This window comes from Chionomys nivalis, chromosome 7, assembly GCF_950005125.1.
Source record: "Chionomys nivalis chromosome 7, mChiNiv1.1, whole genome shotgun sequence".
NCBI classification, from domain to species: domain Eukaryota; kingdom Metazoa; phylum Chordata; class Mammalia; order Rodentia; family Cricetidae; genus Chionomys; species Chionomys nivalis.
Window position 1 is genome coordinate 39,567,135 of NC_080092.1, and position 26,761 is coordinate 39,593,895.

General features: G+C 49.7%; 1 protein-coding gene across 3 annotated transcripts in view; it reads left to right on the forward strand.

Moving 5' to 3' along the window:
* The window catches only part of Galnt10 (polypeptide N-acetylgalactosaminyltransferase 10), a 140,139-nt gene that overhangs the window by 82,353 nt on the left and 31,025 nt on the right, over positions 1-26,761 (forward strand). For all 3 annotated transcript variants that reach the window (XM_057776345.1, XM_057776347.1, XM_057776346.1), the window contains one exon: positions 1,956-2,122. In XM_057776345.1, coding sequence (XP_057632328.1) covers positions 1,956-2,122 — 167 coding nt within the window. The remainder of the gene's footprint in view (positions 1-1,955; positions 2,123-26,761) is intronic.

A 26,761-nucleotide genomic window follows, 5' to 3' on the forward strand; every position in this document is an offset into this window, starting at 1 on the left:
TTCTTCAAAACCTAAAATGGACTAGGAAGATGAGAGCACGTGCCGTGCCGTGCAGGTGTGAGGGCTTGAGTCTGAACCTCCAGCACCCTTGTAAAAAGATGGGTGTGGCCACAGCCGGTGACCCCAGCACTGGGGAGCTGGAGCTGAAGCATGGGGAGGGCAGGGAATCCTAGGAGCTGTCCAGCCAGCCATCCTCGCCAAAACAGACAGATTCGGGTTCAGTGAGGAATCTTGTCTATACACACACACACATGCACGCATACATACACATGCACACATGCACACATATGCATACATATACACGGAAAGTCTGGCAAACTGTAGCAAGGGGAACCTAAGGAAGTGTGGCATGGTTTCCACAGTGGAACAGTCAGTAAAAAATGAAGGTAAGAAGTGTATACTACCAAGTTTCCTAGAAAGTACTGCAAGGCCAGCAAGTTACATCTGCGGCTGTCCATACAAAAAAGGTTGAAACAGTACAGTCATTAGCCAAAAAATAACATGGCCTCCTGGAAGGAGGGGGAACTAGATGAGGAGACCCGATGAGAGGCAGGAATCTTTGAATTACCCCTTTAGAGTTGGCCTTGGAGCTGTATGCTTCACACAATTTTATAAACATAACTAGATCTAAATTAAAATGCAAGCCCTAAAGATAAGTAGATAAATATATTAAGTGGACCCAGATGTTCTGTACACATGTGATTGCAGAATGAGACGGGAGACAATCACACAGGCAGCTTCAGAACAGAAATTTTGACTTAAATATACGCTATAGAAAAAATATGTAATACTATTGCTGCCAGTAATGCTGGGATTGCTTTTCCTGACGGTGTCACATAGTTTTGTTAATGTTAGGAACCTAGGTAGAGTTTGTTTCGTTTTGGGTATACGTGTGAGTGCCTATGTGTTGATATGTGCACCACATGTATGCCTGGTACCTGAAATGGCCAGAAGAGGGCACTGGAACCTCTCTGGAGCTGGAGTTGCAAGGGAGCTACCTGATGTGGGTGTTGGGAACTAAACCCCGGTCCTCTTAAAAGAACAACAAGTGCTTCTAACTTCTGAGCCATCGATCTAACCCCAGTAATCTAGCATTTGGCAAACTAAATGCAATATAGAAAACCAAAAGTATAATGAGAAAACTATAGGTCAAAATTCCTAATGAGAATAGATGCAAAGCTCCTCAACAAAACCAGTAAACAAAATATTCAATATTACATAAGGATTATATACTGTGGCCAGCTAGGCTATCCCAGAAATGCAAGGTTGGTTTAATATAGGACCACTAATCAATGTGATAAACCATACTAATATAGCAAAAGACAAATGTCAGCAGATGTGGGGGGAGGGGAAGCATTTGACAAATCCAAACTTAAGACGTTCCACAGACTAAGAATATAAGGAACTTCTTGCTAAGTGGCCAATGGAAAACTACACTACCCAGGGACAAAAGGCTACCCCCCGCCCCCCCCCCCCCCGCCCACCTCCAGAAGATCAGGAGCAGGACAAGATGTCTACCCTTACCACTTCTACCTAACATTGCTTTACAATCTCTAAAGCAGGGCAGTCAGACAAGAAAATAAGTAAATAAATTAGTGGATGGCTTCTAGGTTGGAAATTAAGTAAAATTGTCTATTGATAAATGACATTGTCTCTCTCTCTCTCTCTCTCTCGTGTGTGTGTGTGTGTGTGTGTGTGTGATGTGTGTAAGCCTGACTTCATACAAAGGCAAGGGTCTTTTACACAGGTCCCACTCAGCTAGCAGTAGAAGACACCATGGGACCAAGGACAATAGAGTCCTGCAGCAGCTAAGGTCATTCCATCTCTCTCCTACCCTAATGTCTGGAAAGGTCATGGCTCTCCCATTTAGCCACATCTGTGATCCTCCCGCAGTGTGGAAACTGAATGGTGACTCTGGCTAACGCCTGTCTCCTCTCCTCTGTGTCTCCCTCCAGCTGCAATGGCAAGCGCTACCTGGAGACACTCCCCAACACCAGCATCATCATCCCCTTTCACAACGAGGGCTGGTCCTCACTGCTCCGCACTGTTCACAGCGTGCTCAACCGCTCACCCCCAGAACTGGTGGCCGAGATCGTGTTGGTTGATGACTTCAGTGATCGAGGTAGGCGCTGCCCGCCCTGGCTCTGCTCCCTGAGCTCCATCATCACAGGAGGGGGGTGCTACCCACGGAGGAGTTCTCCAGCCGTGTGATACATGATTCCCTATTTACTCAACAGCTACTATGCAGACCTTGTACCTTACACACGATCTCATTTCACCTTCACAACGTCCCAGCAAACGGATCCCGTCTTAATCCCTTTTTGTCAATGTGGAAATGCAAACAGATGAGCAACAGCTGGCATAGCCATGGATCACCTGTCTACCTACTTACAGGACTTACTTGCATTTGGGTGCTGTCTAAGTTTGCTTTCCATCGCTGTGATAAACACCATAACCCAAAGCAACTTGGAGGAGGAAAGCGTTTACTTTTATGGTCACAGTTCATCATTGAAGAAAGTCAGGTCAGGGATTAAGCCAGAACCAAAGCAGAAACCACAGAGGAACACTGCTTACTGGCTTGATCCCTAACTTCTGCTTAGCTCGCTTTCTTATACAGCCCAGGCCCACCTGCTAGGGATAGCACCACCCACAGTGGCCAGACCCTCCAGTATCCATTAGCAATGAAAACAGTGCCCTGCAGGCTGGCACATGGGCTAGTCTGATCAAACCGTTCTTCAACTGGGGTCCCTTTTTGTCAGGTGACTCTAGGTTGTGTCAAGTTGGCAATAAAAGCTGATCAGAACAGGGGCTGTTGCTTAAAAAAAAAAAAAAAACAATTAACTCATTCGATGCTGCTTCCCCTTCTTCCTGGTCACAAAATGGCTGCTGAGCCTGTTGAAGTTCTAGTTAAAAGACGTAGCCTCCTCCTGTCAAGCTTTATCTTCTTTTTCTACAAGGTTCTTCAGAACCGTTTGTCCAGAACGCTGAAATCTGGTTCATCTATCTGTATGGAAGGCTACCAGCATGAGACTTTGTGTCTGTGGCAGAGGCCAGAGGTTGGAGTCGTGGTAAAAGGGTGTCAAGCCAGTCTGCCTGTGGCATTTACCACAGCACAGGCATGGAGCTGTGTCTCTGTGCCTCCAACCGTGTGACCTTATCCATATACAGAGACTGTGCGTCTCATCTAGGGATGGAAGGACACGGAGGTGTGGTCTCAAATGCAGTTCAAGACGGACTGCCTTCCGGCTCGTGGCCTCCCACTTCTAGGGCATCCGTAAGGTCTGTGAACCTGTGACGGCAGTGGGAGGCCTTCCTGTCACGCAGCTCTTAGCAGGAAGCTGGAAATAGTTAGCCTCTGACCCTGCCCCTGACTCCCACTTTCTCTGCGACCTTAGCCCAGGCTCCTGACCCCCTCTTGTGCTTCAGCTCCCTCATGTGTGAAAAGGAATAGTTAAGACCGACTTCCTTTTGGGAGCCCTGACTGTTAAATTGGTTACTAGATACTAGACAGTTAGGTGCTTGGGGCCATGCCTCACCCAGGGAGAATAAAAATAAGGGTTCCCAAAAGGAAGTTCATCTTAACTATTCCTTACAAGTTTTTCTCTCCATCCCCGTGTCACTGTGACCACGTGCACTGGCCTCCAGGCTCTCCTGTCCCTGTGTCCCTGTGACCACAAGCACTGGCTTCTATGCTCTCCTGTCCGTTCCTGTGTCACTATGACCACGTGCACTGGCCTCCAGACTCTCCTATCCATTCCTTTGTCACTGTGACCACAAGCACTGGCTTCTATGCTCTCCTGTCCATTCCTGTGTCACTATGACCACGTGCACTGGCCTCCAGGCTCTTCTGTCCATTCCTGTGTCACTGTGACCACACACACTGGCCTCCAGGCTCTCCTGTCCATTCCTGTGTCCCTGTGACCACACACACTGGCCTCCAGGCTCTCCTGTCCATTCCTGTGTCCCTGTGACCACACACACTGGCCTCCAGGCTCTCCTGTCCATTCCTGTGTCACTGTGACCACACACACTGGCCTCCAGGCTCTTCTGTCCATTCCTGTGTCACTGTGACCACGTGCACTGGCTTCTATGCTCTCCTGTCCGTTCCTGTGTCACTATGACCACGTGCACTGGCCTCCAGGCTCTTCTGTCCATTCCTGTGTCACTGTGACCACACACACTGGCCTCCAGACTCTCCTGTCCATCCCTGTGTCCCTGTGACCACAAGCACTGGCCTCCAGGCTCTCCTGTCCGTTCCTGTGTCACTATGACCACGTGCACTGGCCTCCAGGCTCTTCTGTCCATTCCTGTGTCACTGTGACCACACACACTGGCCTCCAGGCTCTCCTGTTTATCCTGTGTCACTGTGACCACGCTCTATTCCAATCTCTCTTCCCTTTAGCCTCTCTGACATCCTGAGCACTTTCCCTCCTTCTCAACAGAGAGGATTGCCAAGACTCTGGCACTTACGGAATCTCAATTAGTTTGTAATGAAGGAAATCTATAAACCTTCGGGGAATGTCTGGCAAAAACACAGGGTGCAAGAATCGATGTATTTATGGGACGTTTTGTGCATCTGTAAGAAAGGAAAAGCTAGGGTGTGTGAATCAAGCACTATATAAATGATGTCCTGGGAAAGAAGAGAATCGGGTGAGTGTGTTCAGCTTGCATCTGAAGCATCAAGAGCTCCGGTGTGTGGGAAAGGATCGTCTCTGTCGCGGAAAATAGCTGCATTATATTTTCAGAAAGTGACACTTCCACTGAGGCGGTGAGCCGTCTGCATTTTAAAAATTTGCACAGCAGGAGCATTCAGCTGTGCGTTTTTCCTGGTTTTCTGTGATGACTTCAAGCCCGACCGTGAGTGATAGTGTGTATGTGTGTGTGTGTGCACGCACAAGCAAACATGCACGCACACATGAGTAAAGCCATGGATAGTCTCAGATACCATTTGTTTTAGTTTCATTTCTGTTGCTGCCATAAAACACCTTGACAAAGGCAAAGGCTTCTTGTGGGGAAAGCATTTATTTGAGTTCAGTTTCAGGTGACAGCCCATCACTGCAGAGAAGTCACGGTGGCAGGAGCTTGAGACATCTGGTCAGATCACATCCATGGTCAAGAGCAGAGAGAGGTGAATGCATGTGTGCCTGTTTGCTTGCTTGTGCTCTGCTTGATTTTTCCGCTCTTAGACAATTCATGATCCCCTGCTTAGGGAGTGGTGCCGCCCACAGTAGGCTGGGTCTTTTCATCAAGTAACTTAAGTAGGACAGCCCCTCATAGACATGTCCACGGATCAAACCAATGTAGGGAGCCCCTGATTTTCTGTTATATCTTGTAGGCAATTTTTTAAAAATTATTATATTTTATTTGGTTTGTGTGTGTGTTTAAGCATGGGCATGAGTTTGAGCACAGGGCAACTTGCAGAAGTCGCTTATCTCCTTCCACCATGTAGGTGCCAGGGATGCGGTCATCGGGCTTTTATTGAGCACCTTTACACACCAAGTCATCTCGCCACTCAGAGTAGAGTCAACCTTCACCTCATTCCTCAGGAGCCATCTGCCCTGCGTGTTGTTGTTTGCTTGCTTGCTTTTGAGACAGAGCCTTTAAATGTCCTGGTGCTTGCCATTCAGCTACATTGGCTGTCCAGTGAGCCACAGGAGTCACCTGTCTCAGCGTCGCCAGCTCTGAGGTTACAAGCATGTACTACCATGCCCAACTTTCCACGTAGGCTGGAGAATCAGACCCAGGTCCTCTTGCTTAGGCAGCAAGCGCTTGACTGACTGAACCAGCTCCCCGGATTCTGAAACCAAGCTTGAAATGGAGTCAGTGCTTCACTAAGAGTGTAATGAGAGGGAAATGAAGCCGGGTGGAGCAGGACATCAGAGTTCCTTGCAGGAAGGTCCCCAGGGAAAGGGCATGGAAAGGGCTGTCCATCTGTCTGCAGGTGGCTGCTGGGCCACTCTGTCAGCTGAAAGCTGGTGGAAGTGATTTTGACCCAGGCTTGAGAATGAGATGGCATTTGAGGTGAAATTAAAAGTAAGAGCTTCCTTGCTATGTCACTTGATCTAGCCGAAACCTGCTGCGTGTCACCCAGGTTGAGCTCAGTAAGTGGGGAGCACACAGGGAAGTGGCCAGTGACACCGAGAGAGTCTGACTGTGTACCAGGTGCTGTTGTGAGCCACCGGTTTGGATGAGAGATTTCCCCCACAGGCTCATGTGTTTGAACACTCGGTCTCCAGTTGGTGGTGCCCTTTGGGGAAAGTAGAGCCTTGCCGGAAGAGGTGAGTCAGTGTTAGCCCTGAAGGTATATCCTAGCCCCACTTCCTGCCCACTCTCTGCTTCTGTGTCCCTACAGACTCTATGAGTCCCAGCCACATGCTCCCTGTGCTTTGGCCTCCACCATGCTATCCCGGCCATGATGGACTGGACTTCCTCAAACTGTGCCTGAGCTGGAATGCGGCTTTCTTCGCCTGTGTGGTTTTGTGTCGGATTCTTGGTCACAGCCGAGAAAAGTAGCTAGCTGATAAGAGTGATGTAAACACATTGTAGCTAGTTGACAGGAAGCCTCTCCAGCTAGCATTGGCCCAAAGGGAAAATTCATATATTTATATCACCTCTAAAATGTAAGAAATCTACACCCCCGTACCCCAACCCGGAGCACCACCTCCTAGGTAAAACAGCAAAAATTTTTAGGTAAAACTTCAAAATATTCAGTCATTTCATTTGATCCTTATCTGTGTATCAAAAAGAGATGGTCTCCTTTTCTCATTTATCATAAACATTAGTTCAGATCCTTTAAATAATATTGTTTATACTTAGCTAAGGAAGGGCGTTGGCCAAAGAATAGGTGCTATCTCCTGCCTGCACCAACACACACACACACACATGCATACACATGTACATGCACACATACAGACACACAAACCAGTACCAACATGCACAGATGTACACACATACCCATAGACACACCAATACATACATGTGTTCATATGCATGCATGTACACACCCAGGCATATGCATACATAGGCATGCACATACTAATACTGACACACATACATCAACACACATGCATATGGATGCATGTGCACACACACACACCAGTGACAATTCATACAGACATGCACACCAACACACACATGCATGCATAAGCGTGCCCATACACACAGAGACACATACCAGCACCAACGCATAGTGACATGCACACTGACACACATGCTTGTGCACACAGGCATGCGCACACAAACACAGATGCACACACCTAGCAACCTCCAGATGTGGTCATGGCTCACAGAGACCACAAGAACTCTTCTTGCTTTTCTCAGACTCCAGGCCTGTCTTATCAGACATCCGCCACTCCAGAGTCCTCGTTGGCTTGATCTGAGTCCAGAAACACCTTTGAAGCTGTTACCATCTGCCTTAAAATGCTACTGGTTCTCATAGCTCCAGATAGGCACAGCGCCATAGCCCTGAAGATTAGGGAGGCCAGATCCTCACGTTTGTGTGTCTTTATTCCGAGAATTTCTGAAAGAAGAGAACAGTGTCCACTCCTCTCCAGCCTAGGAAGCTTAATTTCTCTCTCTTCCTCTGCTTTCCTGCCTCAAACTAATAAATTTTATGAACATGTAATTTTTACATCGTTAAAAAGAACAAAGGATCAGGCATGTGTTGAGGCCTCTTGTGGTGGCATTCGTTCCTATAAAGTGTTAACAGATGTGTGCTGCTTAGTCTTGGGAAGCCTGCACACTGAATTTTTTCCAGAACGTTCTTTGATCCCACAATGATTGTTAAAAATTAATTATATTCATTTGCTTCACTTCTTCAAGACACACACGTTATTTGCGAATGAGCAGGAACTCTCTACGGTTAACCTCTTCCTGTCTCCTCCTGCTGCTGCTCTGCTTCTAAGTCCACTCACAAGGGGATTTCCTGGGCACTGTAAATGGTCACAGTGAGGGGAACGCAACAGGGGAGCGGGAGGCTCTGCTTTCTGCCAAGCCTGCTCAGACAGATCCCTTCCTGCACGCTGTCAGGATGTAGGCTGGAACATTCTCCGTCTGAACCGCTCTCCAGCTTCTCAACCCAGCGGTCACTTTGCTTGGCCTCACAATGACCAGCTCTGACCCTTCCCAGCCAACACACTGCAGCTGGGACAGCCTTGTGACACAGAAGGGAGGGAGATGGACCTGTGAGCAGTCCTTTCTGAGAAGAGGCCATTGCAAGATGCCCTTTGTAGTGGCCACTAGCTCCTGTTCCCCCTTAGGCTTAGGGAATAGGAAAGTGGAGGGCTGTAGATGGTGGCTCAGTGGTAGAGCACTGGCCTAGCACGTAGTAAGCTGTGGCTTCAATCTTCTGTCATACAAACACCCCAAAAGGGGAAAGAAAGAAATAGAGCAGCAGGAAGCAGATTCGGGTTAGTGAGCCTGTTCTCCCTTACATGGCAGCCAGCCTGTTGTGAACCCAGTGTGCTTTAGGCCAGCGTACTCCATCCTGTCCCCATACCCAGAGCACATACCTTTTCTTCTTGTACAAGCCTAGGGGGGTGGAGTTTCCATCACTCCTGCTTTCCCTTTTATGGTTGAGTGAGGACTGGGTGAGTTGATATTCCTGGCCAACATTCAGGAACGGCCATCATCAGGCTATCAGTGCTACAATGAGGCTGTGTTATTACTGTTAACCGGGCCATACTTGACTAGAATACTCCAGTGAGGGGCTGGGAGTGTGGCTCAGTGGTAGAACACCTGCCTAGAATCCCCCCAAAAGGGGCTGGGGTGTGGCTCAGTGATAGAGCACCTGCCTAGAATCCCCTTGTGGGGCTGGGAGTGTGACTCAGTGGTAGAGCACCTGCCTAGAATCTCCCCCACCGTGAGGGACTGGGGTGTGACTCAGTGGTAGAGCACCTGCCTAGAACCGCCCCCCCCCCAATGAGGGGCTGGTGCATCAGTGGTAGAGCCCTTACCTAGAAGTCGTCCAATGAGGGATTGGGAGAGTGAATCATTTGCCTAGAATTCTACAGGGAGGGACTGGGAAAGTAGCTCAGTGGTAGAGGGCCTGCCCCAAATCCCCCAGTGAGGGACTGGGGGTGTGGCTCAGTACAGAGAGCCCCTGCCTAGAATCCCAGTGAGGGCCTGGGAGAGTGGCTCAGGGAGCCTTGCTTTAGTGTATACAAGGTCTTTGGTTTCAGCCTCAAACATTCCAAATAAAGCGAAGCTCTCGGACTTGTGGGAAATGCTGACGTGCAAGTGTGTCAAGGCCACTAAGGATACCTTGTAGTTTATTTGGAGGGTGTGGTCTTAGAAAGTGTGGCAGATGACCCACCACGCGTCCCTTGAGGGAGGAGGCCAGCCTGCAGGCTCACCAGACCTTGTTTTCCCGGGAAGCCGTCTTGTAAATCATCACTTCTCCACCACAGGCCAGGATTTATGGTCCCACATGTCATTCCAACCACCGTTCATTAATCCTGAGGTCTCACTTAAATTATTAAACTGTCCTGTTCCGGTTGCGAGGGTTCTAATTATATCCTCAAGAGGCTATCATTACCCAGATCCTCTGCCACACTCAGCAGACACTGCTCTGATCCAGCCCCGTGCCACCATCCTCCCTCCCCCAAATCAGGGCTCACCTGTGTCACAGGACAAGCCCTAAACTAACAGGTCAGGAGGCAGAGCGCAGAAGCTCTCAAAGACTGTCCTGCAGGAAATGTGTGTGTTGTGTAGATTCCCAGCCACACCCCTCTCCACACTGTCTGGGTGAGCCAGGGAGCTGCATCAGAACCACCTTTTCTGGGAATGTTGATGGGGCGGGTTGGGTGGGGGGAATCCTGGCACACAGAGCTAAGAAATTCAGCCTTAGATGTCAGGGCTGCTCAGACCCCTTGAGGAATAGCTGATGGGAAAAACAAAACAGACATGAGACCTGTCTTAGTCGCTGTTGGGTTGCTGTGAAGAGACACTGTGACCGCGGCAGCTCTTACAAAGGAAAGCATTTCATTGGAGACCTGGTTAGACTTTCAGAGGTTTAGTCCATTATCAAGACAGGGACCATGGTGGCACACGGTGCTGGAGCAGCAGCTCAGAGCTACGTCCGAGAGATAAACTGGTATGGGCTTTTGTAACCTCAAGCCCAGTGACATACTTCTCCCAACAAGGCCACACCTCCTAATCCTTCTCAAGTAGGGCCACTCCCTGATGACTAAGTATTCAAATATATAAGTCTGTGGAGGCCATTCTTATTCAAGCCACCACAAGAACAGTCTTTTTTTTTCCTGTCAACAAGGTCTCTTGTAACTCACACTGGCCTCAAACTTGCTATGTAGCCAAAGTTGGCCATTTAGTACCCAGTCCTCCTGTCTCCACCTTCCAACTGCTTAGATTATAGGTGCACACCTGCCACCGGGCCAAGGCTGCACAGTGCTAGGAACAGAACTCAGGGGCTCATGCATGCCAGGCAAGCATTCTTCCAGCGCCTGCTCCTTTTTCAGCGTGGAAAGGGGACCCCAGAAAGGGGACAACCTTTGTGCAGAGCTCCGCAGCAGAGGCTCGGCCTGGCTCACTGGCCTGCCGTCGGCATGAGATGGGATAATAGATGGCAGAGCACTTTGGAATCATTCAGCACTCTATAAATACGAGGTGATGCTATTATTTTCCTGCCAGAGCAGCCTATGACAGGAATGGCTTGCTACTTTCTCTCTAAATTACCGTAATCACCTGTGTGAGGCCTCCACAAAGCCCATAACTCTAAACTCACGGGGCATAGAATAAATCGCTCCTGAATGAACAATAAAAAAAAATTATGGGAGAACGTGCTTGGGGCCTGGCCTGATCCTCGGGCAGACTGCCCCGCCTTCTCTGTTGCCCTGCCCTTTCTACTTGGGGGTGCATTGCATCTTCCCCGACTTGGGGCAGCAGGCTTAAAGGGTCTCTGGCCTTTCTTGAGATACACACTACCTGCACCCGAGCCTTTGCATCTCCAGAATCTCTTACCCTCACCAGCCTGCCTCGGCTTGTCCTCACAGCTTTGGCAAGGGGAAACGTTCAAATCAGGACAGTTCTTTGCGCTCAGTACACTCTCTTATGCATTACCCACATGCAAAGCCTGTCTTCAAATCTGGAGGGAATCAAGTCTCCCCCTCCCCGCCCGCCAGGGAGCTTCGTGTTCTGAGGCCACCTGGCTTCTCCACTATTTCCAGAAATCTGTCCCGAAGCTACACAGCCTCTGCATTTAAGGACCTGCCTTACCCCACAGAGCCAGTTAATGGCAAGTCTTGTTTCACGTTCAAGGAGCACCAGTAACTGGCAGCCAGAGCCGCACTGATTCCAGGCCCTCCAGAAGCTGGGCACATGATCAGGTCCCCACAGGCTGTTGCCACGAGGTCCTCCACCACCACCCTTGAGAGGCAAAGCTGCACAGTCTTTACTTTTCTCCCATACTGACAACATGAGCCCTGTATGAGCATAACTGTCTCCACTCCCCACCCCCACCTTCAGAGGTGAAATTGACCAAAACAAACACTTTCTTAAGTGGGCCAGCATGGGTGTGCGTGACGGATAACCTCTATCACCGACTTGTTTGGATTAAGAAGCATCAAGGAAGAGGCCTTGTGGCACAGACCTTTAATCCCAGCCTGGCTGGTCTCTGTGAGCTTGAGGTTGACCTGGTCTATGTAGTGAGTTCTGAGACAGCCACGGGTAGCAAGAGGACACCTGCTCTTTTAGAAAGGGAAAGAAGCGCTAAGGCAAAACTGAGGCAAACCTTCAGGCATTTCCAGAAAGGATGAACTGAAGAGGGCAGACTTGGAATGCCCACCCTGAATGTGGGTGGCACCGTGCCATGGCTAAGGTCTCATGGCCCTGGTCACACGGTTGGGGATTTGGCTCAGGGGTAGAGTGTTTGCCCGGCAAATGAAAGGCTCAGGTTTAGTCCTCAGCTCTGAGAAAATATTTTTAAAGGGATCGACTGCTGCTCTTGCAGAGGACCTGAATTCTGTTCCCGATACCCACATGGCGCATGCTGTAGTGCAGCCTTTGTGATTGTTAGTGGATGCCCAGTTTAGCCCGTGCTGAGTGGCACAGATCTGGCGGGAATGGAAATGCGGGTTTGGCCGAATTAAGGAAGGTATGCATTGCCAAGTGCCTGGACATTTTAATGCCAAGGAGATCTGATTCACCTGTGGTTTAAGAAACCTTTGATCGCCTGTGTATTTCATCAAGCCTTGGCCGTCAATTAGAAGAAACTTCACGGGATTCCTCTCTGGTCACAATTCCTTTGGTTTGAGTTCTGTTCGGACATCTGAAGGTGGTGCTGGGATCCATGGTCCTCCCAGCAGGAAGCCTCTCAACACTAACTCACTCCAGGACAGAAGTGGCCCAGGCTTGAGAAAGGACTAAAGATTGCATTCTTTCTTTTTTTTTCTTTTTTGGTTTTTCAAAACAAGGTTTCTCTGTGTAACAGTCCTGGCTGTCCTAGAACTCACTCTGTAGACCAGACTGGCTCTGCCTCCCAAGTGCTGGGATTAGAGGCGTGCACCACCACTGCCCGGCAAAGCCAGGCACAGGTGCTCCCCTTATTATTCATGCCAGGAGCTCGGCCTTGGCCAAGAATATATCTTTTTTAAGATTTTGGTTTTGATTTTTAATTTGGTGGGGAGCAGACAGGGGATGAATTCACAGGTGTGTATTAGTCAGGAACAAAACTGATAAAATGAGTATATCCTTTATATATAAAAATGAAAGCTGGGTGGTGGTGGCGCACGCCTTTAATCCCAGCACTCGGGAGGCAGAGGCAGGCGGATCTCTGTGAGTTCGAGGCCAGCCTGGTCTACAAGAGCTAGTTCCAAGACAGGAACCAAAAAGCTATGGAGAAACCCTGTCTCGAAAATTTAAAAAAAAAAAATGAATATATTCTGTAGTCTAGGTAGCCCAACAGTAGCTATGCCCTAACAGAAAGTCCAAGATTCCAGTAGTTGTTCCGCTCACGAGGTCGGACGTCTCAGCAGTCCTAACTGATACTGGAGGCCAGAGGATTCCTGGAGAGTTGTTGGAATCCCAGAGAAGTGGGTTCTAAAACCAGCAAAGGAATGCCTCAGCAACAGGGTAGATGAACTTACCATCCAGAGTGAGAGCAAACAGGCAAAAAGCTAAAGCGTCCTTCTTCCATGTCTTTTTGTGGGGGCTGCCCCCAGAAGGTGTAGCCTGGATTTGGATGGGAACTTCCCACCTCAAATGATCCAGATGCTTGGGTTTTGGTTGGTTCCAGATGTGATCAGATTGACAACAAAGATAAGCCATCCCAAAGCATTTGTGAGTGACCCAGTGTGGGTGCTGGGAACTGAACGCAGGTCCTCTGGAAGAGCAGCAAGAGTTCTTAAGCCTTGTGCTCCTACAGCTCCCAGGAATTTGTGAGTTTGTGTTTTGTGGTTTTTTTTTATTAATGCTAGTTGTGATTTCCATCCCCAGGGCCAGTAGAGGCCAAAGTGTTCTGTTTTTATTTTGGTTTTTTTTGGGGGGTGGCCAGCAACAGTGAGTAAGCAAAAATCATACTAACACCCCCATCCCCAAAAAGCCTTGGGATACTAACTTACCACACTCAGTCTAATCTGACAGAGTTTTACAGGCTCTGGGGGTCAGGAGAACTGTCTCTCCCAGGGTCCCACTTTCCAAGGGGGATCTGCCAGAGCACTCTGCAAAGGAGTGGGCAGAGTTACAGGTCACTAAGCCAATTTGTCCGTGCCTTTCTTGCTTCCAGTAGTCTCCCTGAGCCCCAATGCACGCCGGGCTTTGAGTAAGGCTTTAGAGATACCTAAGGAAGAGGAAGACAGGGCCATGCCCCAAAGACCTGGGATTCTACAAAGCGCTACAAGAGTAGAATTGGTGATGTGAGTGAAGTCAGTGGGGCAGATACATTGTCAAGACATCAGAGAGGACACATTGGTCTTGTTTCTACTGCGTCCTTATAGGATTGACACTGCAGGCTGGAGAGGTGTCTTGGTAAAGCGCTTGCTGCATACACTTAGGGGCCCGACTTTAATCCCTAGCATAAGGAGCTGGATATGGTAACACATGCCTGCAGTCTTAGCACTGAGGAGTGAAGAGAGACAAGAGGATCCCAGGATTCATTGGCCGGCCCGTCTGTGAATCAGTGAGAGATCCTATCTGCAAGCAAAAAGTGGAGAAAGATACTTGGTGTTGACGTCCAGCTGCCACACACATGTACCCATGTACATACATGTACATACACACAAAGCTGGCGTTCACACATCACTGTGCCTCTGTGTTTTGCTACAGGAGGGGCAGGGGAGCAACGCAATAATAAGTTGGTAGAACTTGGAACCCAGAAGCATAGACCTGGGCCTGGGTGTGCCCCGTGGTCATCCTGGTACTTCCTGAGCACCTTTTTTTTTTCTTTTTTCTTTTTTTTTAAATTTTCGAGACAGGGTTTCTTCGTAGCTTTTTGGTTCCTGTCCTGGAACTAGCTCTTGTAGACCAGGCTGGCCTCGAACTCACAGAGATCCGCCTGCCTCTGCCTTCAGAGTGCTGGGATTAAAGGCGTGCGCCACCACCGCCAGCTTTCCAGAGCACCTTTTGTCACGTTTGTTACCAGCCTTACCCTGTGCCTGACCCTGCTCTGGCCCGTTCATTGGTTGTTGTTTCTGTTTATCTGTTAGCCACCTCCCAGTCAGATAGCCAACTCGCTGTGATACCATTAGTGTGCTTGGCTAACTTACGTCATCTCTGTGATGGATTTGAGGTGCCCCTTAGCACCATGTAGGGCCGGGTACAACGGACAAGGACTGAGTGTTACCGCAGGAGGGAGTTAGAGAATATATCTCAGGAGCAAGCCAGGAGGCTGAAACATAGGGCATGTGTATGTGTGTACATACGTGCACATGTGCACACACACAACACACACACGCATGCGTGCACCTATCCAGCCTCAGCCCCAGCTCACACTACCCTCATTCCTAGGCATACACATCCGTCCTGTGTCTTATGACAGCCCTCATTCCTGCCCCCGCCCCAGGTCAGGTAGTCAGGCTTCCCACGGCTCTGAGAACAGTGCTTCTGGGCCCTGCCCAGGCTTAGCATGCATTGCTGAGAGCTGGTCAGAATCTACCAAGCAAGCCTGCCATTTGACTAGCATGAGGCCCAGGACATTCCAGAATGCCTTTCGGGGAAGGCTGGGGAAAGCCACTGGGCTAGAGGGACAGACTTCAGAGCCTGTTTGCTGTCCCTGGTGGAAGAGGAAGGCAAAGAGCAACAGGTGCAGCCCCCACCACGGGCAGCTCCTGCCATATCTGCATCATTACTGAAAGTTAGACCGAACACGACCACACCGAGATGGCAACGTTACACATCAGAAGGTATCTCTGTAGCTGGGGAACTGTTTGAGGTGCCAAGACCTGCGCCCTTCTTCCCGACTTGCAGACGATAATAGTTTGAGAACTATTAACTCTGACTCGCAGACAGTTATTGTTTAATAACTGTCAAGTGGGTGCTCCATCTGTCAGTCACTGGGTTCCTGCTTGGCGGATGAGGAACCAGAGACCTAAGTACCTTGGCAGAGCTGGTCTGTAAAAAAAGGTAGGCATTGAGCTGGGGATATGGCTCAGGTGGTAGTGTCTGCCTGGTGTGCAAGAAGCCCTGGTGCAATCCCTAGCACCACACAAACCAGGTCTTGTCTGTAATCCCAGCCCTTGAGAGACGGAGGCAGGAGGGTCGGGAGTTCAAGGTCGAGTTTGAGACCAGCCAGGGTTCCGTGAGTAAAAAAGGGATTGGGGAGGGGGGATCTGCCTGGATCGTTCTGATTCAGGAGCTGTGCTCACTCCAGTTCCCTCACATGCTAAAGAAATTGTCCCTCCTGTGAGTCGCCATGGTGTCCTCTTTGGGGAATGGGATAGGAGTCCGCTTTTATCCAGCAGGGCTGTGGGTCCCAGAGCAGGAGACAGTGGTGTCACATAGCTCACCTTCACCCTCATTCCTCGTTCTTTGTTCATCCTCAGGACTTCTCCCCAACAGTTTGTGGCGAGGCTCCCCACCCTGTTCATCCCTGAGAATGTGGTTCTTCCACCCCATCACCAGCGTGGCCTTCAGAACTCTGGGCTAGTTTCCCTGGGTTCTGCCCAAGCATGTTTGAGCCTTCCCACAAGAGCCTGATTAATCAACTCGGAGTTGAAGGTTACCAAGAAAAATATGCCAGAGCGTGACAGGCCATTAGTATTTGTGTTGTAGGGAAACCAGTAATCATCTTAATTGGTGCTCGCTTTGGAGCAGAGCGGGGGCTCTCTCTCTCAAGCGCCGACTCCTCCTTCCTGTACCCTTAGCACCAGAAAAATGCAGCTTCTTCCCAGCTTCCGCTCGCCACAGCGGCCTCATTTTCCCCCTACAAATGCTGGGTCGTCTGACATGGCTCAGAGGAACAGGGTAAGAATGTGGGCCAGCAAGAGATGCATGAGGTCACTGGAGCAAGCCTGCCTGTGTCCCTGGGGATGTCAGACCTGTGGCTTTGGTGATGACCAGGTATGCCTTCCAAAACGCTGGTAGTCCCAAGGCCCAGGGATGAGTGAAACCTGGCTTTGGGGACCCTCCCAAACCCAGCTGGGCTCTGAGCTTCCCTCCATTCCTCCCTTCTTCCCTTCCTTCCTCCCTTCCTTCCTCCTCTTGCCTCTCTCCTTCTCCCCTTCCCCCTTTACTCTGCAATGTCTATGTCTATTCTCAGATATGAGTGGGACCTGCCCCCTCTATAAGAGGGGCCCTACTTTTGTTTATCATCCCCAAACTAAGATTAGTTTGCATCTGTCATCTGCGGAGTCTACGGCTCAGTTCTAATTTAGAGAAACAGCCGCGTGTAAACCGGAAGTGCATCTAAAGACGGCCATTGCGACACAACTTTTATCACTCTATAGTATAAACAACTCAGAAACTCATCCACAGGAGATGCGTGACAGTACCGGTCCCGTGTGGAATGGGGTGCAGCTGTTGGAAGCCCTGCCGCGGGAGCCAGGTGTGGTGGTACATACTTGTGACCCCAGTGCTCTGGGATACAGGGGCAGGAGAATCAGGAGTTCAGAGGCAGCCATGGTGACCATAGTGAGCTTCAGACCAGCTGGGATAAGTGAGACTCTCTGAACTACACGGGCAGAGTTCTGCCACATCAACTGGAAAATTTCAAGATGTTATTACCTCCCTCCCCCAGCTATGTAGTACTCCCTTGTGTAAATGTACCACATTTTCCTCATCCATTCTTTGGTCGAGGGGCATTTAGGTTGTTTCCAGGTTTGATGACAAACAATCTCAGCTACTTTTTTATGCAGCCCAGGCCCATCCATCCAGGGGCTGCACCATCACAGTGGGCTGGGCCTTCCTACATCAGTAGCAATTAAGCAGTACCCATAAGTCACTCTGATGGAAGAGGCAGTTCCTAGATCGAGGTTCCCTCTTCCCCAGTATGTCTAGCATTTTTTTTCTCACACAAAAACTATGACACTTTCATCTGTAATGTTTTATTTATTCACAGAGTGCTTATTTCTCATCTAACTGGAAAGTGTTAGTCTTCGAGAAGGTAATTGACCCAGTCACTTACTTCCTACCAGGTTGTAACATGGCCCCTCTCGTACTGTGCCATAGTCCTGCCTACACTGAATTTTCGCTTCTGAGCAAAGAGCATATTTGATACTTGTGCACCCTTAAGAATTGCATCCTTTCCATCTAAAGCAATTATGAACAACTTTCTCGGTGCATGTTAATGAGATGATCATTAGCGGAGGTCGCTGGTTTCCAGGTCCTTGGGTATGCAGAGGCTCTAGGGCGCTGAGCATTTGTGTGAGTGTTCTCTCTCTCCTAGAATGTCCACCCTGTGGATTCCAACTCGAGGAGCCTCTCTTCGTGTGTACCTGCTCTACCCTGAACCCATTCCTTAAGGCTTCTGCTAATCTTTGCACACACATCCACAACTAAAGGAATCCCAGGGGTTAGAAACACAGGCTCTGGACTCAGACTGGCAGCTGAGTCTATTCTGCCAGGTGAGCCTCCATGTTCCTGTATCCAACTGGGATGCATAAGAGGATCCTGGAGGATGCTTGGTGCTGTGTCATTGTGTGAAAGGCGTCCTCTTGTCTGTGGGGCAGGAATGCCCTTCTTTCTAGATGGAGCTGTGAGCTTGTCATCCAGCTCCCCATCAGCGCATGCTCCCCTGACCAGTCCTGGAGGCTCAGCTGTCCCTACCTGTGCTATCTGTGCAGTGCAGAATAAGGAAAGCTGACTTGAGCTGCGTGGCTTTTCTCTTCACCTTAGGGACATAGAGGAAGGCCAGGCCGACTCTGAAGAACTAAAGGAACCCACTTGGTCAGTGGGTTTGAAAAGTAGCATTTGATTTCTTTTGCATGCCCTATTTTCCCAACGTGCATGCGCTTTCCTGGTCCCATGTTTTTCTATGCTCCCCAGGGGAGAGCCAGGTCACCCACAGGAAATAAGGTCTCAGTGATCAGGCAGTGAAGCCAGGGAACAAGCCCAGGTGGGTTAACACTGTGGAGTCCTGGGTCACTGCTGAGCCCTGAACTCACACCCCTGGCCTCTCGTGATGTTGACTTTCCGGCTGTTGACTACCTGGGTCCTTAGACAGTAAGAGCAGGACTGACTGCTTCTTGCTACAGCACACACATTTGGATCTGAACTTATGATGCCCTGGCTACAAGCAGTATCTTCTATCCTCAGAGAACTCTTCCACCTGAGATGGGAGCACTGACCTATAGGGGAGGGTGTGCGCACGTGCGTTTTCATGTCTGAGCAGGAAACGAATCAGAATCCCCAGGCATCAAGCAGTCCGTGCTTCGCTGGAGGCCTGGAACACCCACCTATTGCTGCTCAGGGCTCCGAAGACACAGACCTCGCACACAGCTCCTCACAGTGTAGCATGCCCTCCGGGCAGCACTGATGCGTGTTTTCTGGCCCTTGACAAATTACAACAAACCTAGCACCGAGAAGTACAAATTGCTCACAGCTGGGGCAGAGAGGAAAATTACAGGGGCAGATAAATAGGGTAGTGTTTATAAAAAGGCAAACAGTGTCGGTGCTGATTATGGGGTGCCTCTCAGAAGGAGCCATCATTATAGGAGTCAAGCTTCAGCTGGGGTTCCCCCGTTCCTGGAGCGTTGCATGGTGGGACAGTAGAATCACAAGGTGCCGGGGCTGGAGAGAACCTTCAAGGCCGTGCAGTCCTACCATGCATCCGACACCTGAGGTTGGGTCAGTCAGTTCTGCCTAACGGTAGCAGAAGACAGCGGCGCAAACTTTTATGTGAACTTCCTTTTGGGTACTGAACTGAGCCCTCGTGCCCTGCAGTGGTTTTTCTGACTCCAGGCAGAAAAGGAGATGCCCCCACAGGGCCTGAGCCAGAGAGCACAGTTGTTGACACTGGGTAAATTCTCTACCTCTCCCTACCTTGGTCTCCCTGTCAGCCGAACTAGAGCCGCATTCCCACACTTAGGGGAGTCTTAGGAGCAAGCAAGGCAGCGAGGGAAAGGACCTGCTAGATCTACAGGTACTGACCTCAGAAGGAGAGTGGCACACTGCCATTAGTAAATAGGAAAACAGGCTTCAGAAGGAACGTAGACACATCAGCACTGATTCGGTCCTCGGAACTAAAACACTCCACCGTGGAGGAGGCTCATGGGACTCAAGATGCTAAGGACGCTGACAAAGCTCAGGAAATTATCCAAGTTCCCTCCCCAGCGTGATCAAAGCAATAGCAGCTGCTAGGGAGAGGCTCCAGCCTCCAGGGATGCAGCTTTCCAGAGTCATCACTCACGTTGGAGGCTTTTCAGTGGCATAGCTTCTTGGGGGTCACCCGTACCCCTGTAAGTCATCCCAGTAAACTTACTGATTCACAGAGACAGACGTGGGGATCGTTTCCTTGGCCCATCGTTGGTGCTTTATTTGGGGCAAAGAGACATTTATTCGTGTCTCCCCTGGGAAGACATTGAAAAAAACATACCAAAAAACATGGGGAAACTGTCCAAGACATCAACTGTTGGGTCTGGCTATCTCTGGCAGGGGTAGCTGGTGTCACTAGCGTGGTTTGTCATCTGACACATGTCTACAGTACACACCTGACAAGACAAGTCGGTGACTGGCTGCTATCCTGCTGGACCTTCCTAGAGGCCTTTTTGTTGGTAATGTCCTGTCACCTGACTATACTATGTCACTCATGGTCACACCAGAAACATAGCCACCTCACAGGCTTGGATATGATGGGCTGAGAACACACGTCACTCCTCGGTTAAATCCAGAGTGACATTAGCTGGGAAGGCATCTTTTGGACACTCCCAAGAGAGTACCTGATGGTGACTTCCCGCAGCATACTTTGTCTTCCCTCGGGTGGCAGGCGAGTTTTCAGGGTGCTCATGGCGTGCAGGGACCTAAAACTGCAACACTAAGAGGGGACAAAGTAGACCAGCATTGTTCACCAGGCGTCTCAGTACCTTCCACATGCTAGGTGCCACAAGGAAATAAATCCCGCTGTGCCCTGTCCCCAAGAAGTCTGTACAGGGCAGGAGCCCACTCAACCCCTGGAACTGTGAGCAAGCATCAATTCCGGACGCTGCTTTGGGGAGTACATCAGGCATGAATGGATTCCCTGGGACAGAGACACTAAGCAGGATGCTCGGAGCTGAGGGGTGTGCAAGAATAAAGGAACGAGGTGAGGGAATCTGTGGAGCCGAATCAGCAGTATGAAACATGAGACAGGATTTGGGGGGACAAGGATGGTGAGCCCCCAATACTGCTGAGAGGCCCAGATTGTCACCATGTGAACTGTGCTTGCGCAATGAGAGACCAGAATATTCCTGTCTATCAGATTAATCCTGGGTAGAAGCTTCTAGAAGGAGCCAAAAATCTCAAAGTTCCAGCCCTAGTTCAAATACCCTGTGTGGCTTGGAGTGGTGGTGGTGGCGGTGGTGGTGGTGTGTGTATGTATGTATATATGTATGTCTGCTTGGGGGTATGCAAACACATGTATGCACCTGCACGTGGAGACCAGAGGTCAATTCTAGGCATCTTCCTCTATTGCTCTTCACCTTGTTTTTGGAGACAGGGTCTCTCCCTAAACCGGGAGTTCACCAGTCTGCCTCAACTGGCTGGCCAGGGAACTCGGGGGGACCCTCTTCTCTCTACCTCCCCAGTACTGGGGATTCTAGATACACACCACCATGGCCAGCTTTTAACATGGGTGCTGGGGATCCAAACCCAAGCCCTCAAACTTATATGACAAGCACCTTGTTGACTAGGTCATCTCCTCGTCCCTAGCATTTTGTTCTTTTTAATTATTTTTAACTGAGGAGTGGCGCACACATGCCGCAGCATGCGTGCGGAGTTCAGAGGACGACATGCGGAATCACTTCTCCCACTGTGTGAGTACCAGCGATGGAACTGGGGCTGTTGCCAGGCTTGACAGCGAGCACCTTTATGCCCTCAGCCGTCTTGTCCACCCTTTCCTTTCTTGGTGGGGAGCTGATGGACGGTAGAGAGGCGCTTAGAAGTCTCTGGTGTGTGCTCGGCTTTTTCTTTCTGTGAACTGCAGGAACGTCCCCCAGGAGGCACTTTTGCCCTTTTAGCGAATGAGAGCCTGACAGGCCAACATGTTGCTGCGATGGAAATTTTCCTTTTCATTTCTTGATAACACTGTGAGTGATCGGCGTGGAAGCCTGCACCCTACACGAAACACGTGTTACTTCTAGACATCTGTCAAGTGACATGATTTAAAGACAGCCACCGAGAGCCCAGGACTAGATCTGCCCAGGAGCCTGAGTCCCCGGATAGGCTGCAGCTGGGGAAGGCCTCAGCCGATTGGTGAGGAAGTCACTTTCAGAAAACGGGGCATAATTAACTCCATCAAGGCGGCTTTCTGAGTATTTTTATTCGTCGTCTGACTATTAAACAGATTTATGCCCCTGCCCACCTGCTGAAAAGAGACTAAGGCATTTAGCCGAAATTTAAAAATGCAGGCAAGGCTGTCTGTGTAGGTGATAGGAATTCTCTTAGTAGGTGAGTCATCTTGCAAGGAATAGGGACAAGCAGTTCATTTGTGTGGTGGAGAGCTTTCCAGCCCTGGGAGCTGCCTGGAAGGTGCCACTGCTTGAGGAAAGAGCATAATCTACTCTTCAAACCACCAGAGGCATGTTCAGGCCACAGACCTGTGCGTATGACGTGTGGGGTCATTTGTAATGTGATGGCAAAGTAGATGTTTAGGGAAGTTATCCACATGTCCAGCCATGCCGTCTCAGGCCAGCATAAAGTTCAGGTTAGCCTGTGCCGTGGACCAGCAGGCACCTCGCTGAAGGAGGGATGGTGTTGAATTCCTGAGGCGCTGTTGTGTTCGTTACCCCTGCTGGACTGAGACAAAAGCACCTTAAAGGAGAAAGGGCTTGTTCTAACTGCTGGTTTGGGGGTAGGGTCTGTCATGGCAGGGAAGTCCTAGAGGCAGAAGCTAGAGCGGCTGCTCACTTGGACCCACTGTCAAGAAGCAGGGAGTGGTGTATGCTGGTGTTCAATTCGCTTGGTCCTTTTTATTCAGTCCAGGCACCCAGGCATGGATTGATGCCACACACATTTAGGGTGGATCCTCCCACCTCAGTTAACCTACTCTAGAAATGCCCTCACAGAGTGGCCTAGAGTTTGTCTCCTGGGCAGTTGTAGGGCTTGTCAAATTGGCAGGCAGTTTCAACCATCACGACCACTCATAAACTGAGCCACTGCCAGGCCTACCCCGAGTCTGTTCCCTTGGGTGCCGGCTATGGTTGGCTTTCTTGGGGTCTTCCAGGAGCCCTAGGATGAGCTGGGACTCATCAGCTGTCCCCCGCGCCCACTAGCTTCTGCTCAAAGGCTCACTTCCTGTTAACCCTGGAGCCTAAGACTAATTGATGAACCCAGTGGCTCTCGGATCCTAAAAGATCACGGAGAAGTTGAGGTTGGACCAAGCCCTTGATAGAAAAGGCCACAGAAAGGCTTGTCATTGCTGACTCCAGGGCAACCACCACCAACCTCTGGATACCCCTCCCTCCCGCACCACACCACAAGGGGTTGTCTGCTGACCTAGTACCCTTTTTTTTTTCTCCCCTCATCTCTGGATTTCCCTCCAGAAACAAAAAGTACAATTTCACCCCAAGGTCTCTTCTTATTTCCTGACCCCATTGCCCTCCACAACCCCTTCCACACCCAGGCAAGGTTCTAGCTGAGGAGACTCAGTGGCTGGAACGGCCTTCACCTTGTGTCTTCCTCCTTGACTCATCTACGAATCCGTGTATTTCAGGAATGAGTTGTGTGTATTGGCTTGACTCCACCAGAGGCTGTGCGTGCGCGTGCGTGCGTGCGTGCGTGCGTGCGTGCGTGTGTGTGTGTGTGTGTGTGGAATGGAAGGGCTGGGAGCATGGCTCAGTAAAGTGTTTACCGTGCAAGCATGAGGACCTGGGTTTAATCCCCAGAACCCATGTTTAAAAAAAAAAAAAAAAGACATGGTGGCACACACCTGTGATCCCAGCACTGGGGAAGCAGAGCTCAGCAGGTCACTTGGGAGTGAGAGACCCTGTCTATGGGAAATAAGGTAGATGACTCCTGAGGAACAACACTTGCACACTGACAGACAGACACACACACACACACACACACACACCACATTCACTGATTAAAATATACGCTAGACTGTGGCAGTTACAAAGACAGTGGTTCCTCTGTAGCCTTGGGAGCTGGGCTCTCAGAGCCCAGTGGATATCAAGTTCTGTAGGTGTTCAAGTCCCTGATACGAGATGGTGTAGTATTTGCGTGGCATTTGCATATACCCTCCCCCACCTCCAGTAAATCATCTCTGTTTTGTTGGAGGCTAGAGAGATGGGCTTAGTGGATAAAGCTACTGGCTCACCGGAGTTTAATCCCCAGGACTTACATGGTGGGAGGAGGAAACTGTCTCCTGCAAGTTGTCCTCTGACATGCACACATGTGCCATAGCACACACACACGCACACACACACACACACTTAAACGTAATTTTTAATTACCCCCACATGGTTTATCATACATAGCACAACGGATACCGCGAGAGTAGTGATGAGGCCTCAGTGTAACGTTACCCTGTGTTCGACTTTCTCCTTTCTCATTCAGGGGACAATGACAAGAAAAGCGGCTCTGTGACATCAGTCCAGGCGCAGTTGTTTTTTCTCGTGTTTTCCACACACAGTTGAACAAGCTTCTGTCACCCGTGGATTTAGAGCACTAACTGTACGGATGCCTGGCCTCACCCCTTCCTGCTGTCCCCCCAAACATCTACACGCGGAAACTTGTTATTTTGTTATTTCTCTGTAATGCCACAGTTGTGGCATCATATGGAAATTTTTGAAAAGTGGTCATCGTAAGCCGATTATGTGATTTATAAATTTTAAGACTTGTAGAAGACAGCATGTGAACCAGCTGTTACATAAAGAGACACGGAGCCGTAATTAAAAGGAGGGTCCAGCCAGATGCTCTGCTGGCCTTTTACAAAGAGCTTCTGCCCGCTTCCCACAGAACTGTGGTGGTCTTGATGTTTTCCAACATCCAAGGCAAGAGGCCTGCAGATGTAAAACAACATCCCCCCCACCCGCCACCGCCCCCCATGCACGTGTGCTTTCCCTGTGGTGGCCTCTGTGGTAAAAGGAAAAACCTGGTATGCCCTCTGGAGTCTTTGGAGAAGGAAGAGGGCCACTGGCATGTTGGAGACCTGGAGTCAATAGGAAATGTTTAGATGAATGGCCTGCTGAGGTGAGCAGGTGGGGACAGCCCTATCTAGAATTGACAGTGGACACCTGCGTTCTCATAAGCTCAGCATCATAGCAATTAGGGGAAGCACCTGCCCCAGGTACGGATGGAAGAATGCTCCCTCTGGATCAAGTGTCTTTTATCGCTGATGGTTCTGGAATGTGCCCCAGGCTAAGGTTCTCAAGAGAGTAGGAGGGGGCTGGAGAGATGGCTCAGTGGTTAAGAGCATTGCCTGCTCTTCCAAAGGTCCTGAGTTCAATTCCCGGCAACCACATGGTGGCTCACAACCATCTGCAAAGAGGTCTGGTGCCCTCTTCTGGCCTGCAGACATCACACAGACAGAATATTGTATACATAATAAATAGATAGATAGATAGATAGATAGATAGATAGATAGATAGATAGATAGATAGATAGATAAATATTTTAAAAATAGAGACAGTAGGAGTGGAGTTTGCAGGGTCTTCAAACCCAGCTGACTGATGGAACTGGAATGCAGAAGAGAGTGTGGGGAAAGTACATTCCAGTGTGTCCATTTCCAATGTCATTTCAGTGTTTGTGTGTGCACCCACATGTATCTGCATGTGTGCATTTGTTAGGATGTGTGTGTGTGTGTATGTGTGTGTGTGTGTGTTGTAAGAGCTGCGGGCTGGCGTTCCTGCCACCCAGCTCCCGGCCACCTGGCTAGCTCATGCCCCAAAATAACAACACACAAACTGTATTCTTTTAAACACTGTTTGGCCCACTTCTATTAATGTGTGTAGCACCTTGAAATGCTCTTACCAGGAAGATTCTAGCCTACGTTCATCCTGGGTTGGAGCTTCATTGTGTCTGCCCTGGAGAGCAGCGGCCTGGCATCTGTCTGAGGCATCTTACCTCACTTCCTCTTCCTCCCAACATTCTGTTCTGTTTACTCCACCCACCTATGTTCTAACCTATCAGGGCCAAGCAGTTTCTTTACTAATTAACCAATGACCTTCCTCCATCGTGTGTGTGTGTGTGTATGTGTGTGTGTAGACCAGAAGTCAGTCTTGGGTGTCACTCCTTGGGCACCAGCCACCTTGTATTTTGAGACAGGGTCTCTTGCTGTTCTGGAGCTGACCCGTAGGTTAAGCTGACAAGTCAGAAAGCTTTGGGGATCCTCCTGTCTCTCCCCTCCCAGCTCTGGTATTAGAAGCCCCTGCCACCATGGCCGGCTTTCTTGAATAGATCCTGGGGATTGAACTCGGGTCCTTGGGCTTGCAAGGTGTACACCTCACAGACTGAGGCATCGCCATCTCCCCCTCCCCAAGGGTTGTCTTGACTAATCTTAACAAAGTTCTTCAGCATCACCCTTGCTAAGCCACAGATGGCTCCCCATTTTCAGCCATGCAAGCAAAGGCTGGGTTTACAATGCTGAACATGCTGAGTGCCACTACATTTAGACTTTTATGAACAGACGTGGGCCTCTGTAGGTGGACTTTTCTTTCCCACCCGCCGGTACTCACATAGCGGACAAGGAGACTCCATATTAATTGTAAATGCTTGGCCAATAGCTCAAGCTTATTACTAACTAGCTCTTACAACTTAACCCATTTTTATTCATCTACATTCTGCCACATGGTGTTGCCTCTCTTTCATCTTGGACCTCTCGTTTTCTTTCTGAATCTCTGGCGACTCCTCTGACTCTGCCCTTCTTTTTCCCAGTGTTCTTAGTCTGGTTTGCCCACCTAACCTTATCCTGTCCAGCTATTGACCAGTCAGTGTCTTTACTAAACCAATCATAGTGTAATTTGCCTAGTGTAAAGGAATATTCCATAAGCCTCTGGTCAATGCAGAACTCTGTTGCTTCTCTCTGAAATCCCTCTGCATACTCTCCAGTGGTGAGTCACTTACCTTTCCCACACAACAAATGATGCTCCCATGGACCATCAGAGCAAGTGACAAGCAAGTGAAAGCCCTGGGCCACCCAGGCTTGAGATTGGGCAACTGGAAACTGATACCCATCAAG